The 18,945-nt window shown below is 36.0% G+C and overlaps 2 protein-coding genes and 1 long non-coding RNA gene across 11 annotated transcripts in view; 1 reads left to right on the top strand and 2 right to left on the bottom strand.

Annotated features, from left to right (window-relative positions):
- LOC106176607 (uncharacterized) overlaps positions 1-18,151 on the bottom strand; it is a 33,183-nt gene extending 15,032 nt beyond the window's left edge. For 2 of the 3 annotated variants that reach the window (XM_086993938.1, XM_086993937.1), the window contains exons 1-5: positions 18,023-18,146; positions 17,235-17,307; positions 16,778-17,068; positions 16,200-16,250; positions 15,441-15,584 (exon numbers count right to left, since the gene is read on the bottom strand). In XM_086993938.1, coding sequence (XP_086850064.1) covers positions 15,441-15,584; positions 16,200-16,250; positions 16,778-17,068; positions 17,235-17,301 — 553 coding nt within the window. In that variant the 5' untranslated portion in view covers positions 17,302-17,307; positions 18,023-18,146. Of the gene's footprint in view, positions 1-12,470; positions 12,851-13,346; positions 13,472-13,882; positions 13,995-14,361; positions 14,565-14,791; positions 14,927-15,440; positions 15,585-16,199; positions 16,251-16,777; positions 17,069-17,234; positions 17,308-18,022 lie in introns of those variants that run through there. The other variant, XM_013559071.3, reaches the window with a different exon arrangement.
- LOC106176611 (uncharacterized) overlaps positions 1-18,945 on the top strand; it is a 36,860-nt gene that overhangs the window by 7,034 nt on the left and 10,881 nt on the right. Inside the window, exons 1-3 of one of the 6 annotated variants that reach the window (XR_001239775.2) lie at positions 4,421-4,575; positions 9,239-9,317; positions 18,030-18,113. This is a non-coding gene — a long non-coding RNA (uncharacterized LOC106176611). Of the gene's footprint in view, positions 1-4,420; positions 4,576-9,238; positions 9,318-18,029; positions 18,114-18,945 lie in introns of those variants that run through there. The other 5 variants (XR_001239773.2, XR_015330783.1, XR_001239774.2 and 2 more) reach the window with 5 other exon arrangements.
- On the bottom strand, positions 4,957-8,914 carry LOC106176612 (uncharacterized). 2 transcript variants are annotated; one of them, XM_086993950.1, is made up of 4 exons: positions 8,713-8,914; positions 6,479-6,765; positions 5,951-6,001; positions 4,957-5,725 (listed from the first exon to the last, which is right to left on the bottom strand). In XM_086993950.1, the coding sequence occupies exons 1-4, from the start codon at positions 8,777-8,779 to the stop codon at positions 5,684-5,686; spliced, it is 447 nt and encodes a 148-aa protein (XP_086850076.1). In that variant the 5' UTR covers positions 8,780-8,914; the 3' UTR covers positions 4,957-5,683. The 2 variants fall into 2 exon arrangements, with proteins under 2 accessions (XP_086850076.1, XP_086850077.1); XM_086993951.1 differs by lacking the exon at positions 5,951-6,001.

Here is an 18,945-nt window from a genome sequence, read left to right as displayed (position 1 = left end):
TCTGTCAAAAAAGTATCCGTATGTCGGCAACTATCCCATAGAAGAATTTGAAATTTTGCATGCAAGCGGTCAATTTTGCAGTGCGTAAAATGAGCTAAGGAGTGCTTTACAAATTTGTAAATTTGTGGCAGAATGGCGCGAAAAAGACAGACATTACCAGACAGATTACAGCGCCAAACGGAACGGTCCGCACAGTTTTATAAAGTAATGCCCAGACTGATGTAACTACACAGAGGTCACACCCAATGCATCGAAATCTTATCTCCAGGGTACAGGACGCACTGTCTTTCGGGATACGCTGCTGCAACTAAACAAAAGCCACCCAGTCTGTTCAGAACCAGGGGTAAATTGCCCTAAAATGCATTTTTCCAGGCCCTTAACGAACACCAAACTGGTTTTAGCAGGTTAGAATACTAGACGACCTGCGAGGTACCCACTGTAAACAGCAAAACATCGTCGTCTGTTTCTCCAATGAATTGGGGGCCATGACCGTTTCTGGGTAGAACACTGAAACCGCGTGGCTTTCTTTATTGAGGTCAGATTTCACCTGTACCTCCAAGCTAGTCAAAACAGAGTTTACAGACATTCAGAAGAGGCCTACGACGAAGCATGTACCGCTTGTAAAGTGACACGGGTCATTGACAGCGTCAGTATTTGGAGTGGATACCACATTGGTGCCAAAACACCAATGGTAGTCATTGACGAAAACCTGAACCAGATCAAATAAAGGAATAATCCGGGAACCACTTGACTATCATTTGATAGGGGGCACCTTAGGAAAAATTTTAGGTTGCACGGTCAGATTGCCGGTTCACACAGAGCACTTTTAATAGCAGATAACTTACAGAACCTAGGGAATGAGCAGCTACCCTGGTCATCAAAATCGCCACATTTGAACCGCATAGACAATATGTGGGTAAGCCATTACTCGCCGAATCAACTGCTTACATGCCCTACATCAAAACTGGACCAAATTGGACAATTTTGGACCGATTCCTGGAATAATATTCCAGATTGAACTCTAAAAACTTTTCCCAAGGAATGCCTTGCCGCTTGAGAGCGCTGGTAACAGACAGAAGAGGCCAGGCGTAACAGCGACCGTTACTATGACTACACACTGACATGAAGGTCCATTGTGTAGCGTATAACTCTTTTACAGACAATAATTTGGAAAATATAGAGATCCAAAATATCTCATTTAATGGATGTTGTATGACATAGAATAGGCAATGCATTTCTGTTTGCCTCACTGTCGAATTCAACCAATGAGCTGATGTCAGCATGACATCAAAGAGATAATTTAGAGTTATTAAAACACGATTTTAATCCTTATTTTCATTTATCAGTCAGCAAAATAGGAAAAAACTGATGAAAAATGACTTAGAAAAAAAATATTCCATATTAAATGTCAAGTCTGTATTAAGAAACTCGGATCAAGCTGAATAGCGTAATCAATTAATTTTCCTTTTAACTCTCTGCTTATCTTAAGAACTTTATCACAATAATATTATCTTTTTTCCCCAAAATGAAATAAATAAATATTAAAATAATAATAAGACAAATAAAGACATAAAAGCTCTTGAAGGTGATACTGTACATACCATTTGGACACTGTTTGGACCCGTACGGGTACTGTACATGACATTCATGATCCGGCTGCTGGGCGCAGTTGACACAAACGACGGGTTCCTCACCCGGTAATGGTGGGTTTGCTAAAACCCCGATCTTGGCCCACATCGTTCCGATGGGACACTTTTTGAGGGTGACATTCTTCAGTACGGTGTAGGCGAAGTCACACTGCCAGTAAAAGGCACAGTCAGAGTCCGAGACGTAGGCGACACCTTGTGACACGTCCGGTTTGTCAATAAGGCATCGTTGCTTGACTTCATCTTAAAAAAAACATGGGTCATGTTAATTTACATTTTTATATTCATTTATCAGTATTAAAAGAAACATTGTAAATGTTGTAATTTATTTATCAGTATTAAAACAAACATTGTAAATATTGTAATTCTGGAATACAACTGTGTACTTCTCATGATCATGATCAAACATTGAGAGCCTTGAGCATTTCATCCAAAAAAAAAAAAAAAAAAAAGAGAGAGTCAGCTTTCAAAGCAGTAACTGGCCAGGTTTGGATCGATCATAATATTCACTGGATCTTTAAAACTTACCAATTGGTAAATGTTCATAAGCATAAGTAGCGCCGAGCAGAGCTAGGCACACTAGTATGATCTTCATTGTGATCTGAAAACAAATAGAATTGTTTCAGTTAGACATGGTTTTATTTTCACTGAAAGTAAACAAACAGACACAACTTCAATTTATTTCTGTTTTTAAAAACAGTTACTTACAAAGCGGGCAGATTTCTAAAAAAAAAAAAAAAAAAAAAAAAAAAAAAAAAAAAAAAAAAAAAAAAAAAAACTTATGTAAAGTAGTTAATCAATGGTTAACCAAGAAAGTCTCATCACTCTTAATATAACATGTTTAACCTGTTCTGAAAACTAAAAACGTAAGTATCTAAACAATCTCCCATTCATTAAGCTTATTAGACATATCGTACTCACACTCAGAAGATTAAAAGGAAAAATAAACCCCACCAAATTGTTACCTTAAATTTGCAGCATTCATTATTTAAACAACATAATTGATTGTGTACTGAAATTTATACGTTTTTACATGAAATCAACTCTTGTTATTTTTTTTATTTCATTACTAGTTAGACAACATAAACATTATCCTTATTCCCCTTTTCTCCTCCAGCTCTCCATCCAATAATGTTTTAATTACATTTAAAAAGTAAGGATACGGCACTGGCGGAGGCCTCAAGTTGTCTGGTCTAACTATTCCTCCTTACCTTTCAGCTGTGAACCCGTCCACGGTCAGGAAGCAGTGTGACAGTCTAACGGGGCGTCTCACCTCTTTTATCCTCCTCTCCGACTTTTTCAAGTTAGACGAATGTTAATATTCACAATATTTATGCGCGTTATTCAATCGTTGATGATGTCTCTATGGCTGTCATAAGACAAACATGGACGGCTGACACCGATTTCAATTGTTAATTTCTCAAAAATTAATGCGGTTTTTTGAATAATGTGCTAATAATTTTAAATTATGGCTAACAAACAGGTGTCAGTAGTGTCATCCTTTTAATTGTATGAAATTATATCTCAAACAATATGAATTTATATTAAATCGAGCTCATTACATGTTTTTTAAAGTTTTTTTTCACATAGAGAAAATAAAGATGTTTATTAGTGAAACGTTGACTTTACCCGCAATGATGTGAACATAAATTTCTGCAACGGTTTATCCGCCTTGCAGTACATATTTTATGAAATAATAGAATTGAAAACACTTACTTGTACTTAATGTACTTGCGACAGGCAGACTTCATAAACCAAATTTGAATTTTTTCATTGCATATTGCATAAGGGCGAGGCAACAGGATATTTTGCTTTATGAATGACATTTATTATGATATAATTCAGTTTTTTGACATTATATTATTTTTAGGCACATGAATTAAGCATTACCTCTTCAGTTGATTATTGTGTAAATCCACGATAACGCCCAATCTGTGAAAAGTACATGGCGATTTAAATTTGCATGGAACCTGTCTAAGAGTACCCGGTACACGCACACGCCCTCCTTAAATTGAGCAGCTTGCGTGCATGTGTGTGTGCGCGCGTGTGTGAACGAGATATACAGAGAGAGAGAGAGAGAGAGAGAGAGAGAGAGAGAGAGAGAGAGAGATGCATGTGTGCGGGGGCACACGTGTGTTTGCGCAAAAAGAAAATAGAGGAATGAGGATGGAGAGAAAGAGGTGTGTGTGTGTGTGTTTGTGAGATTGTGTGTGTGTGTGTTTGTGTGTGTGTGTGTGTGAGAGAGAGAGAGAGAGAAAGAGAGAGAGCTGAGGGGGGCTGTGCCAAATATACACAATGACATTTTTGTTAACCATATACAATAACATACAGCATTACTCGTCGCTCTTTTAAAGGATAGATACCTAGTTAGACAATATCAGGCTTAAATTTGCATTTATTCAAAGTGCTTCTTATAATTTTTACTAGTTCAATAATTGTCCCATCCTTAATTTGTTTTTGGTTTGGAAATAATAAGATGAAATCTGAAAATTGTAACATTTATTCCGAAGCCATATCTTACATGACTTACAAAAAATGCACCGCATCACAGATTTCCTCATTTCTATCATCTATTCAGATTTTGAATATGCACGCCTAAGCTCAATGTAATGCACCACAGCAATTTCCATAAATGTAAAAATGTCAGTAAAACTGAAAAGACTCCACCCAACTCACCAAGTCTGCACCTAATAAATTTGCACGGGACTCTTTCCAAGAAAGGTGTCATACATCGTGTTAACTGCCGCTTACCAACATTATCTTATGCAAGCGGCGATGTATAAGTATAAAAACAGCCACGGATCTGTTTTTAGTTTAATCGTCCCGTTCTGTCTTGGAAGCTTAACAGAGTCAGTCCAGACCATTTAGAGGGTTGATTTGTTCTCCTGTACACCATGTGACCCAACCCATGCCGCAAGTGCTCAATAAGGTTAGTATTTCGATTTTGAGAGACCTGGTCGTTTCTGTATTTCTTTCAAATAATATACATCAATTTTAATGACTCTATCATCGGTGGTTACGGAATATTTGAGCCTGAGAAATCACGTTATCTGTATTGTTTGATTCATTTAAACGCTCTTAATTCTTTTGATAGAATCCAGAGTTTGCACGAACAAATTGATACTCCAGGTCTTTGAAGATATTATTTTTAAACGTATGAACAATATAGTGAACTCTGTAGTGAACTGTAAATGCACAACGTTGAGTTTTTTAAACTAGATTTTTGATAAGGAAGGGTTTGTTACTAGTTTAGACATAATACTGTAGTAAAACAGCAATTAACCGAAGGTAAACTCTTCAGACTGCTAACTAGCGCTTCCTCTTTTTATTGATTTATTGGGATTTTGTACAATTATGATAATAGTATTCTGAGTACCTTCAGAAATAGGGACATATCTGAAAATTCCAATATATATTGCCGCCAAACATTATATGGTCACCTGCTTATATGTTAGTTCTATTATATTGAAGTGGTTGAAGGACAGAATGTCATAATGAAGAAACATGCCTGCATATCAAAGTCTGTATTCACACATAATTACAAAATTGCTGCAGTTCAATATTTCTCGGGAAGGGACAAACGACACATGGAATTATAGGTGGCAGTGTGCTCAGGTTTATCACATTTTTTGCATTTTTTGCATTTTTTCCATTTTAATGAAGTGACTATCCTCAAAATTTCGTCATTATTTGCGAATAACTGGAGATGCCATAACCATGATGCAACTCCGATAACAACATTCTGCTCCGTTAGCAGAAGTTGACGTTTGTGCTTTATCTAGAGACCTGCAGCATAGTGTAATGAAAACCATTCTAGATCCTTTGTTGTTTCTTAAAGTTTTCCTAAAAAGTTGTTAAGTAAGTATCACAAATATTGATAACACTATCCTTTATCGATTTATGTATCCGTAATAATACATATCCATTTAACTTTCCTGCCGCGGCGCAATCACATACTAATGGGTCAAAGTAAAAGATAAGATGTCCACAGTCGTATGTTTGATTTGCGTTTAGGTACCATACTTTGCTTTCTTCTCCTAGAATTTCTTGGAACCCCAAACCATAGCCAGTACAATTGTCTGAAATAAATGCAGCCACCGTTAATGAACATGTATAATACCAATATATATATATCAAACAGATATGATCTAATCTCCTCCACTTAAAACCGTATGTGACGTCATTGTACGTCACAGTGATAAAGTGTTTTCAAATTAATGCCCATTGTATGGCTATTTAACTAATTGAACGAATTAATTCTCAGATTGACTAATAAGCAATTTAATGAAATGACATAAACTTACTCTTTCCAAGAGGCGGTTTTGCTTCTGTTGTAGTAGGTGGATCTGTTGGATCTAATATAATATAATATAATATAATATAATATAATATAATATAATATAATATAATATAATATAATATATACCGTTGTAATATAATATAATATAATATGATATAATATAATATGGATCAATCACCCCGAGCAGGGATCACCACCAAGGTAAATGTAATAATAATCAAATGAAAAGATATGTGTCAAAATCTATAAAAAAAATTGTTTCGTAATTGAATATCATAAAAATCCATATCCATATTTTTGCTATTAATTCCTCCATAGCAAATGGCCTGCAGAGAGAATAACCAGAAAATTCACTATGTGGAACCAGTGAAACCTACGGAAGCCGAATGGTGTCATGTTAAAAAAATATCTCGAAACTTCAAAATACTACCTCAAAATTACGAGATATTTTTTTTTAAATATGACACCAGTCGGTTTCAGTAGAAACCATTTCTCTTTGTGATATAAACATATAGCACAAAGTGATACATACGCAAGGGGCACTGTGGTTTCGTCCCAAGGGGGAGGTACTTCGCTCGACATTCAGGATCGGGCTGATTCTCACAGTTGACACGGGTTCCTGGCCCGGTGCTGGTGGGGTTCCTACATATGCCAAGGATGCCCATAACGATCCGATAGCGCATTGTTTTAGGGTGACATTTTTCAGGAGGACGTTAGCGAAGTCGCACTGCCAGTAAAATGCGCAATCGAGATCTGTGACGTAGGCGACACCTTGTGAGACGTCCGGTTTGTCAACCAGGCATCGTTTCTCGGCTTCCTCTGGAAATTAAAAAAAAAAAAAAAAAAAAAAGTATATATATATATATATATATATATATATATATATATATATATATATATATATATATATATATATATATATATACAGACTTGACATTTAATATGGAATATTTTTTTTCCAAATCATTTTTCATCAGTTTTTACCTATTTTGCTGTCTGATAAATGAAAATAAGGATTAAAATCGTGTTCTAATAACTTTTAATTATCTCTTTGATGTCATTGTGACATCAGTTCATTAATAGAATTCGCCAGAGAAGCAAACAAAAACACATTGTCTTTTCTACTTCATACGACAACCTTTAAAGAGATATTTTGGATCTCCATATTTTCCAAATTATTGTCTGTAAAAGAGTTACACGCTCCACAAAGGACCCTCATGTCAGTGTCTAGTCACAGTAACAGTCGCTGTTACGTCTGACCTCTTCTGGCTGCTTCCAGTGCTCTCAATTGGCAAGGCATTCCTAGGGATAGGTTTTTAGAGTTAAATCTGGAATAACATTCCAGGGATGGGTCAAAATCTGTCCAATTTGGTCCAGTTTTGTTGTAGGACATGTAGGCCATTCATTTGGCGAGTGATGGCCTACCCACATATTGTCTACGTGGTTCAAATATGGCGGTTTTGATGACCAAGGTAGCTGTTCATTCCCTTGGTTCTCTAAGTAATCTGTTATTAAAAGTGCTCTATGTGAACCGGCAATCTCACCGTACAACCTAAAATTGTTCCTAGGGTGCCCCCTATCAAATGATAGTCAAGTGGTTCCCAGATTATTCCTTTATTTAATCTGGTTCAGGTTTTCGTCGATGACTCCCATTGGTGTTTTGGCACCAATGTGGTATCCACTTCAAATACTGACGCTGTTAATGACCTAAGTCACTTTAAACGCGGCACACACTTCGTCGTTGGCCTCTTCTGGATGTCTGTAAACTCTGTTTTGATTAGTTGAGCGGTACAGGTGAAATCTGACCTCAATAAAGAAAGCCACGAGGTTTTATTGTTCATCCCAGAAACGGTCAGGGTCCCCAATTCATTAGAGAAACATACAACGATGTTTTGCTGTTTACAGTAGGTTCCTCGGAGGTCGTCTGGTATTCTAACCTGCTAAAACCAGTTTGGTGTTCGCTAAGGGCCTTGAAAAATGCGTTTTGGTGGCAATTTACCCCTCATTCTGAACGGACTGGGTGGTTTTTGTTTAGTTGCAACACCATATCCTGAAAATCAGTGGGTCCTTTACTCTGGTGGTAAGATTTTAATACATTGGGTGTGGCCTCTATGTAGGTACATCAGTCTGGGCATTACACTATAAAACTGTATGGACCGTTTCGTTTGGCGCAATTAACTGTCTGGCAATGTCTTTCTTTTTCGCGCCATTTTGCCACAGATTAACAAATTTGTAAAGCACTGCATAACTCATTTTACACACTGTAAAACCGACCACTTGCATGCAAAATTTCAAATTCTTCTATGCAGTAGTTGCCGACATATGGATACTTTTTTGACAGAAGCATGCTTTGCCAAAGCCAAGCTTTGACCTGCCCAAAGGAGCACTACCCAATTAAATTACTGCATATTACATAATGCAGCAGCGTAACAAACCTGGTATTCTGTTAATTGGAAGCGACACACCTGACTACACACTTTTCCATTCACATGCCTTATATGAGATCGCAGTTTTTTGAAAAAAGAACGCATTTCTACCTAGGCGTACCCTCAAAATTGAAATATTCCATATTAAATGTCAAGTCTGTATATATATATATATATATATATATATATATATATATATATATATATATATATATATATATATATAGCTTCATTGACTGTATTATAATATTACTTGGTAGCATGAAAAAGCGTTCTGCTCGTTTTGATGATCAATTTTTAAGCGAAAACGGCTTTTGCCAGCTAGTTCCCCAAAATTTACCTCTCGATAAATTAGGTTGAGCGTATGTGGCGCCCACCTGCGCCAGGCACACGAATATGATCTTCATTGTGATCTGAAAACAATGTCATTTATTATTTAATGGTTTTCCTGTCTTCTCAGAAAACGAATTTTATTTGATTTTATTCAGCAATCAAAGTATTTAAATATCGTATACATGTACTCATACTAAAAAGATCATGTGAAAGGCTGTCAAAGTTATGCATTAAATTTGCAGTATTCATCACTCTCTTTTTCATCCTCGTAATGAACTGAATACCAACTCAAATGATATCAGACCATGTTAATTGTCTCTTTCTTTACTAGTGAGGACATATTGTCCAGGCTATATAAATGTTCCCGCACACCGGTTCCTAACCAGTAGAGGACAGTATCGACTTAACCCCCTTAACTCCTTCAACTCCCCATTCACTTGCATCTTAAGAAATAGAGTGTAAACCTCAAAATAGATAACATTCTGGTCGACACCTCAAGTTGACTACACCAACTATTCCTCCTTAACTTTCAGCTGTGAACCCGTCCACGGTCAGGAAGCAGTGTGACACGGGGCGTCTCAACTCTTTTATCCTCCTCTCCGACTTATTCAAGTAAGAAGAATGTTAATATTCACAATATTTATGCGCGTTATTCAATCGCTGATGATGTCTCTATGGCTGTCAAAAGACAAACAAGGGCGGTTGACACCACTTCCAGTCGTTAATTCCAAAGTAATTAATACAGTATCTTCCAAAAATATCTTTTTCATTTGGGCATATACTAGCAGATGAACAATCAGGAGTCAATGGTGTTTAAAAATCATATCATATCTTAAATGTTATGCCCTAAAATGTTCATGTAGAGAAAATTAAAATACGTGAATCAGTTATTTTTTTCCCCGTAAATCATTACTAACCTCGTTATACAGTACACACTGCAGTATTAATTGATGATATATTAAATATGAAAATGCGTGCTCAAACGAAATGTATTGCGACAGGCAGATTTCACTAAACAAATGTGAAATTGTGTGTTCTATATTACATATTGAATTTATTATGCTATAATTCAAATTTTTGACGCTTATTATAAATGCACAAGTCTGGCCAGTTGTTTATTGTGTAATTATCATACGCCCTAAAAAGAAGAGCGCAATTTAAATGTGTATGGAATCTCTACAAGTACCTCCTTATTGGTTGATTCATTTAAAACGTTCTTAATTCTTTTGTTATAGAATCCAAACTTTGCGCTAATAATTTATTATTACGTTGTGAATTGATATGTTGGGTCTTCAAAGATAATTCACTTTTAATACCTGAACAGAAAAGATTATAATTTAGCTGTACAGCGATAAGTCTCTTAACTTACAGGTCTTGATGAGGAAGATTTTGTTACTGGCTTTGGCAAGCCATAAATAGGAGCAATTACCTAGAGGCATGATTCTGGTTGCCTTTTATCCGATAACTTTCTTTAAGTTGCTAACTTGAGCTCCCACATTGCTGTGGGGTTTATGCACGCAAAGCTTGGGGCAGGGGAGGCAAGTGCTTGTGCAATATTACAGCTAGGCTCGTTTCAAGTGGCCCTTGAGTAACTCCTCATTTTAATTAACAACTTAGCTGGTTTTATGTGTGCTTACAAACAGGGGTTGGAAAAAGACATATTGACATGTCAAGTTATGAAGATTATTTGATTTATTCTGAATAGGCCTACATCAACTGATAGATAGATAGAAAGATTAATTTAAAAGTAAAAGGAAAACATCAATAAAGGGTATGATAAATATTCCAAGCTAATTTATTTAAAGTAAAAAGGTAAAATGCATTGAGTATTCACTAAATTCAAGTGAATTTTGGTCTTTTATGCTAAAACCCCCTCTGAAATCACCGGTGAACGGCTGGAGGGAGGAACATCAGCTGTTCCAATGACAATCCCTGTCCCATTCATTGTAAGCAAATTCTGTACATTGTTGTTTTTTTTACTTCGTTTGCGTGATTAATTAATCAACGTCTTTTCTCATATGAAAGCCCAATAATATTCACAGCCTCAAGCTCGTCATTTTTCAACAGAAATTTGAAACATTGCTTCTTGTTTAGGTATGGGGTGAGAAGCGATACGGGGGTTGATTGATGAGTAGTGAGCCTCATATAGAAGGGGTACACATTTTACAAGTATTTTTCTTTATTTTTCAACATAGTCTCCTTGAGTATCTATACACTTTTGCCAGCGAGTTTTGAGAGCCTCTATGCCACTTTTATAGAAGCCCTTCTCTTGGCCGTTCAGAAACCCCTCCACTTCACGTATGACGTCATCATCTGACACAAAGTGAGTACCTGAAATGGCCTTTTTCAATTTGGGAAATAGATAATAGTCAGAGGGAGCAAGATCAGGCGAATAAGGTGGATGTTCTATCAGTTCAAAGCCACACTCGTTGATTGCAGCCATGGCAACGACAGACTTGTGAGCAGGGGCATTTTGCAAAAGTCACTTGCCTTGCTTATTTGAGAGTGCTACCTCGTCGACATAAACTAACCAAATTACACCAAACTTCGGCTACACACCTTTAAATAGTCAGAGAATAGAAGGGCTGAAAAGGGATATCCCTGCTTAACCCCTTCCACACGAGGCTCATTACTTATCAATCAACCCTCGTATGTTCACAGTTTCAACTAACGGGCCAGGGAAACCTGATCGTTTTTGTATTTAGATGTAATTAATACTCGATCTTTCAATTGCCATTTTAAAATCTAAGATGGCCTTAAAATGTGTTTCATATGGCAAACCCAGACGTGTAAGTGCTATAGCCATAGGTATATTTTACTCAATTTGACAAATAGTTATCGCTCATGTCATAGTCTGCAGGTGACCAGGAGATGCAAGGCATGGTGTAATTATTATTAGTTTTCAGTATCAGTTTGAGTTTAGGTTGCGTTATCTATCACAGAACATTGCTGTTTTGTTCACATTTGTTTTATTTCATCTTAGAAATGGGTGGTAATTTTACGGAAAAGCGAGATATGGAGATGGCAGTGGAAAAGTTGGATGAAAAAATTGAAATGTTATTGCAGGAACAAAGCACGGCGTAAGATATGGCAGGGTCTTCAGGAACAGGGTATTATATGGCAAAGTCTGCAAGTAAAAACTACAGGGTTACACCATAAAACGCACACAGCTACTGTGCGAATTTTGCGAAAATTGAAAAAAATAATTATAAATAAAAGTGTACAAAATTTTCAGCATCAGTGTATTAATAAAGAAGACCGTTCCTGCAGCTTGTGGATGACGAATTTTATAATATTGTTTAGAGTGTACATACAGGTTTTCTATTTACGTACATTAACTGTTCGCAATTCTTAATTCTGTTTTTCCACTTCTTCACATATCCAATTAGAAATAATTTTGTACTTTTACGAGAAAACAAAGTATTGTATTGGCAGTGGAAAAGCTGGATGAAATATCTGAAATATTCATTGGATGACTGGAATTTCCCCTATTAGACGACATCAACAAAAACAAATTGGTTCTGAATCTACTGGGGTGGGTGCCGCCGAACAAAGCCAACCTCTCTCTCTCTCTCTCTCTCTCTCTCCCTCAAACACACACACACACACACACGTATTGAATACATGAAAAGGAAATTGATGGAAACGAGCAATTTTTTAAACAACTAGATTTTTCTCTCACTCTCTGTTTTTTCTCTCTTTCTCCCTCTATCTCTTAAACACACACTGCACAAAAATAATTAATAAACAATAAACAATTCAAAATACATTTTGAAATGCTTCTAAAGTTTATTCACAATCTGCGTTTAACACAGGCTGTTATGTCTATTGTACTAAGTTCAAAAGTTAAGACATCATAATTGAAAAGATCTTTCCAGCAACAAGAAACGTGTCAAACACGACCGCGTTTTTTTCAGGAATCCAGTTCTACATCCGATTATTAAAAATCATCATTGGAACTTATGAGTCCTATTATAAATAGATGTTCTTTCCGCGGAACGAGATTATCACCGCTTCTCGCTTTGCTAGGGTCTGTCGTCATCGCCGATAGCCACCAATAATTACCACTGCGGTCCAATGTAATCAAGGAGGATATCGGCCTCTACATCATCATCATTATCATACAATTTGTCGGTAAAGTAGAGCTGAAAACAAATAAATACATGTTAAATAAAAGTAAACATGTGCATATCCTACTGTTTATATTTGGATTTATTCATCGGCTTTAGTTGGGTTTGTGCAAATTATCAAACTCCTTTCAGGAATTGTTCGTTGTTGCAAAAAAAAAAAAAAAAAAAAACAAATATTTTCCTGATAACGCAATGCGCAATACCTTCCAACAATTAATGAATCAGTTTCGACAATAGTTCATAGTTTATTTTTTTAAAGTACATGCATTTATTGTAATAATGCGAGTCACATCACATATGAAGAGATGTTACCCTTTAACCTTTGAAGAATATACAAATAAAATAATAAAAATAATAATAAATAAATAAAAAAACTCGTCACTGTTGTATTTTATCTCGATTCGCCCGCGGAAAGTTTTGATCTACGTTTCTACCCTACACCCGCCATTCCTTAGCAAAACCAATTAAGGGTCTAAAAGTGACTTAATTGCCAGTACTAGTGTATACTCACCAGACAAATGTTGCCAGAATAGCTTCCTGGGAGACCTGGCTTGTTGTAATCTGATGGCACGTAACCGACCATTAGAGGTTGTTGTGGTAAACAAACGATAGACCATATAAAATCGTTGTCGGGATCTGAAATAACATGTTGAAACGTATATGGCTCTGTTCTCACAACTTTTAGATCGATCTATCACCGCGGGGAGTCTCACTAGATTACTGTCAGATAACCCCCCTTAAGTGTCCGTCCCCGCCTACTACAAGCTTTAAGGGGTAATTAACTTTCGTGTCCGCCCGGCTGACAGCTATTTAGCGTGAACCCCCAGGGAGTTAGGTCGATCCAATGTAGGTCGATCTAATCTATGAGAATGGGGTGTATGACATATATGAGGCTTCGTTAGCAGCATACCCACAGAGCAGAAAATATTTATTATTATTATTATTATTAGTATTGTTATTATGAGCAATTTCTTAGTATTTGAGCAGCTTCACTAATTAATTAGATATCACTTTTGAGTTATAACTGAATTGTTAAAGCTTATTTACCTTCTAGTACTTGAGCAGAGTCCTGGTACACGATGCCATCGTCAATTAGGGTAAGAGTTAAGACTTTACCGTCCCATCTCAAGATCACGAGTGCATATCCAGCTGGTGGTGCCTGAAATAATACACACCGTACTAATGCACAGTTTTCTATTAATTACTAAATCAGTGATTTACCTAGGAGGTTTAATCATCTCTTTATTTACCTAATTATTTATTGTTTAATATATGCGTGTACGCAATGTTTTGATGGTGTTCATAATGCTTTTTTTGCGCTACCAGTGACTAACTGAAATAAATGTACTCCCATGAAATTATGACTCCTGGTCTGAGATTGTAAAGTCCCAACCGTGACAAAGTTGAAAAGATCGCGTCTGCATTACATATAATTACAACTTTGCTAATTAAATGATTAAAATTGTAAAAGGAACAACAAAAACATATAACACAATTCAATAAATAAAATATTTAAATAAACGTACAGTAACTGAGACAGACAGAGTCTGCTGCTCGCCCAAGGGGTTCTGGACTACTACAGACGCTGAGACTTCATCACCGTTGATGAAGATGGAAAAGCACTCGTACAGGATTACGGCATTCTGGGACCCATCTCTGTGTATCACAACAGCAGATACCCAGCTCGACCTAGGACGCATGTTTTTAAAGTATGGAATTTGAAGTCCGCCTTGAAAAGAAAAACCAAAGTGTAGTAAAGGGTTGGATTGAAAATCAATGCAAAGGTCAAAATAGGTATACTATATTTGTACAAGGACTATAATATAGCATAGTATAATATAGTTCAAGTAGTAAAATAAATAAATAAATTAGTTGATTAGTAACGAGCTAAACCTGTCACTAATAATTATATGAACAAAATGATATCTAAATAAATAAATAGAGATATCTTTTTACCTGATCCGTTAAACTCGGCGCATCCTGGCTCTAGTACCGACAAACCTACTGTGCCCACTGGTTCGTTGGCGGCGTAAATTCTGTTGTTGTCCGAGTTCAAGTTCACATCAAAATTCCACCGACCTGGGAACTCAGCTGAAATGATAGTAGAAATAACACATATGAAAACATGGAGAAAATGACCAATTTTTTTATGAAATCACACATCAATCTTTATATACCTTCAATTCACTTCTTCAGCTATTAATCATCCGAACAAATGACGCAGAGTTTAATTCAAACTAAACAAGAAAGCGATTCAAAGCAATTTCTCCAACGCAACACAATAAGATTTTTTTAATATTAGGAGACATGAATTCAGATAAAATTTTCTTCTTTCCCTTTTAATGAGGTGAATATCTTCAAATTTTATCAAATTTTGTGAAAAATAGAGATACAATGTTCATGATGCAATTCCGATAACAACAATCTGATATTTGTGTATTTTGAATAGTGTTTAATGTTAAATGAATACCAGTTCCAATTCTTTGCTGTCCCCCCTCCCTTAAAATGAAAAACTGTAAAGGTAGTTATGCTCCAATATTGATAATACTACTGTATATCCTTAATCAATTTATTACTCGTTGAAATACAAATTTATAGAACTTACGCTTTCCGTCACAAATACATTTGTCAAAGTTAAAGATAAGATGTCCACAGTCAACAGTTTGATTCGCGTTCAGGTACCATACTTTGCTTTCTTCCCCTATAATTTCTTGGTATGCCAATTTCTGAGGCATGAGTGTACACTTCTCTGAAATTAAGGATATATCACTTTTAAAAATTGAAAAATAATCCGCCTATACTTACAGACACCATGTACCGGGTATGCATAACACTAATACATTGAATTAGTATCAAACAGAAGGGGGGGGGGAGAAGTTCCTCAGTTAGATTCTTACGAGACGTCACGGACAAAATTTAGAGTTATCAAGGCGCAGGTGTGACAGGCATAGTAGTCCAATAGGGACCGTAGTCCGTTCCCCATAACATTGCCAGCTAGGTGACATTCGTCCCATATACTAACACCAATACTCCGACAAACCTTTTCTGTACTTATCATATGGAACCTCGGACTTCCAATCCTAGAACTACCATCCTTGTCCCACATGGCAATGTTTCAAAGCTCTCAATATAAGCTTTCCGGATATTGATTCACTTGAGTATCAGCGTAGATTTTTGGAAATAAATCTAAAGACCAAAACTGTAAGTTTATCTTCATCTGAAAGATGCTGTACCCCTTAGAATAAAAGAGTTGTGCGCTTGTATCTATATCAGACAAATAAATACCCATATATAAATACCCACTTAATGACTATATATGTACCTGAACTTATTACTTCATGAACTGATAATTGAAATAACTTACTATCTCCAAGGGGTGGTGGTGCTTCCGTTGTAGTTGGTGGAGGCGTTGTATCTGAAATATAATATAATATAATATAATATAATATAATATAATATAATATAATATAATATAATATAATATAATATAATATAATATAGATAAAACACACTACACCTTGAACCTCCACCAAGACAAAATGTGATAATAATCAAATTAAACGATATGTTTCAAAAGCTATAAGGAAACCCAAATAAAGCTAAAGTGCGTTATCCTTTTTTCTTTTAAAAACTATTTATCTTAAAAAGTCATCACAATTATTTTATCTTAAAAAATAATTATAATAATAATAATAAAAAGAAAGTTCACGGAAGTCCTTTTTTGTTGTCAGTGGTTTGAATGTTTTCCTTACCAAACACCAGAGTTTTAATGCCGGTTTTTTCATTTGTAATTTTTATCTATTATTTTTTTTTTTTTGGCTAAAAATACTAAAAAAATGGCACTGAATAGGCAGAGATATCTCCGTGAGCGAATAATGAAAACAATTCTCCTTGTGACACTGGTAGGTACTATGAAATAGTGTAACCTGATATGATACATACACACTGGGCACTGTGGCAACGTCCCGAGGGGGAGGTACTTCCTACGACATTCAGGGTCGGGCTGTAACTCGCAGCTGACACAAACAACGGCTTCTTCGCCCACCGGTGGGGGTGCTGGATACGCCATGGAGGCCCATAACGATCCGATGGCGCACTGTTTTAGGGTGACATTTTTCAGTAAGGTATAGGCGAAGTCACACTGCCAGTAAAATGCGCAATCGAGATCTGCGACGTAGGCGACACCTTGTGACACGTTCGGTTTGTCAACCAGGCATCGGCTCCTTGCTTCCTCTAAAATGAATTGAAATAAAATAATAATTATTAAAAAAAAAAAACAGAATATCTTTATATGGCTTCATTAACTGTATCATTCCATTACTTAGAGCATGAAAAGGTGGTCTGCTCGTTTAAATGATCGATCGCAGGGCGGAAGCGACTTTTGCCAACTGGTACCTACCCCTCGTTAAGTGAGATTGAGCATATGTGGCGCCTACCAGCGCTAGACACAGAAGTACGATCTTCATTGCGATCTGAAAAAAAAAAAAAAAAAAAACAAATAGGCAAACAAACAATCAACCAACCAAAAATCAATATAATAATAATAATAATAATAATAATAATAATAATAATAATAATAATAATAATTAAAATATTTAGATGTTACCCAGTCTTCGCTGAAGGTGAAACTATGATTTCGTCCATTTTCTAAAGAAAATTTATAAAATCTATTGTCAAAAATCCATCTGCTTTCCTGTAAAACTGACTGCTTGTATGGAAAATATTTGAATTTTATTTTTCAACTTAACTGAAACGCCAATAATAAAACCCAAATATCCAAATAATACTTTATTTAATATAGGTAGGCAATAAACCTGCTGCATTGATATTATCTGAAATATTGTACTCATACTATAAAGAAATAAATAAAAAAGATTTCCAAACGGACACCTTGGATTTGAAGCATTCCTCATTCTCTATTTAAATCAGCATTATTAATTGCGTACAGAATATGCGCTTAGATCAAATCAGATCATGTTAACATTTTTTTCATCACAGGTAAAAACACAATCCAATCTTCTAAAAACATGTCCCCTTACACCGATATCCTTATCAATAATGGACAGAAACACTTTATTTCCCTTAACCCTCTATATCTTTAAAACAGAACATCTATTGAGAACTTCCCAGTAAATTTAAATATCTGGTAGAGGCCTCAAGTGTTCAAGTCTAACTATTGCTCCTTACCTTTCAGCTGTGAACCCGTCCACGGTCAGGAAGCAGTGTGATAGTCTAACGGGGCGTCTCATCTCTTTTATCCTCCTCTCGACATATTCAAGTAAGAAGAATGTTAATATTTACGTTATTTATGCGCGTTATTCTATTACTGATGATGTCTCTATGGCTGTCAAGAGACATTACAATTGTTAATTTCAAAATAATTAATGCGGTATTTTAGAATATATTATTGTTTCGGCGTATCCTTTTGGCAGGGGTCAGTGGTGTAAAAAAATAAAATAAAAATTCCTTCTGACTATATGCCATCATATTTTAAACAATATGGTCTTAAATGAAATTGAGCTTACACTAGACGTAAATACAAATTTATGATCAATAAAATGAAATAGAATAGTGCTCTAAAATAAATAGTACTCTTAAATGATGCGACAGGCAGATTCATAAGCCAAATATAAAATTTTCATTGTATATGGCATATGGGCGAGACAATAGGATGGGTTTTTCGTCCGTTAATAAAATTTATAATGCTATAATTCAGTTGTTTGACGTCATTTGTATTATTTTATGTGCATGTATTTAGTGTTGCCTGTTCAGGTGATTATTGTGTAAATTAACGTCACCGCCCTATAAAGTAGACCGCAATTTAAATTTGCAAGGACCATGTCCAGGTATACACTGTCACGACATCCATATATGAGGCACATTGGCCTGTGTGTGTGTGTGTGTGTGTGCGTGTGCGTGTGTGTGTGTGTGTGTTTGAGAGAGAGAGAGAGAGAGAGAGAGAGAGAGAGGAGAAAAACAAAGGTGCACGCTTGCGGGCGAGAGAGAGAGAAATACAGAGGTGTGTGTGTGTGTGTGTGTGTGTGTGTGTGTGTGTGTGAAAGAGAGAGAGAGATTGGAGGAAAAGAAAAGTGCATGTTTGATTGCGAGAG

Source organism: Lingula anatina, chromosome 8 (genome assembly GCF_051362555.1).
Source record: "Lingula anatina isolate TDL-2025a chromosome 8, LinAna3.0, whole genome shotgun sequence".
NCBI classification, from domain to species: Eukaryota; Metazoa; Brachiopoda; class Lingulata; order Lingulida; family Lingulidae; genus Lingula; species Lingula anatina.
This window is presented reverse-complemented; position numbering and strand designations above follow the sequence as displayed.

Bases quoted from the DNA above. Each gene is read 5' to 3' on its own strand.
- LOC106176612 (XM_086993950.1), bottom strand. From the start codon at position 8,779: ATGAAGATCATATTCGTGTGCCTGGCGCAGGTGGGCGCCACATACGCT. The intron at 6,766-8,712 runs GTAAATTTTGGG...TTTAATTTCCAG, and splicing joins TCAACCTAATTTATCGAGAG to AGGAAGCCGAGAAACGATGC. The intron at 6,002-6,478 runs GTATGTATCACT...ATATTATATTAG, and splicing joins GAAACCACAGTGCCCCTTGC to ATCCAACAGATCCACCTACT.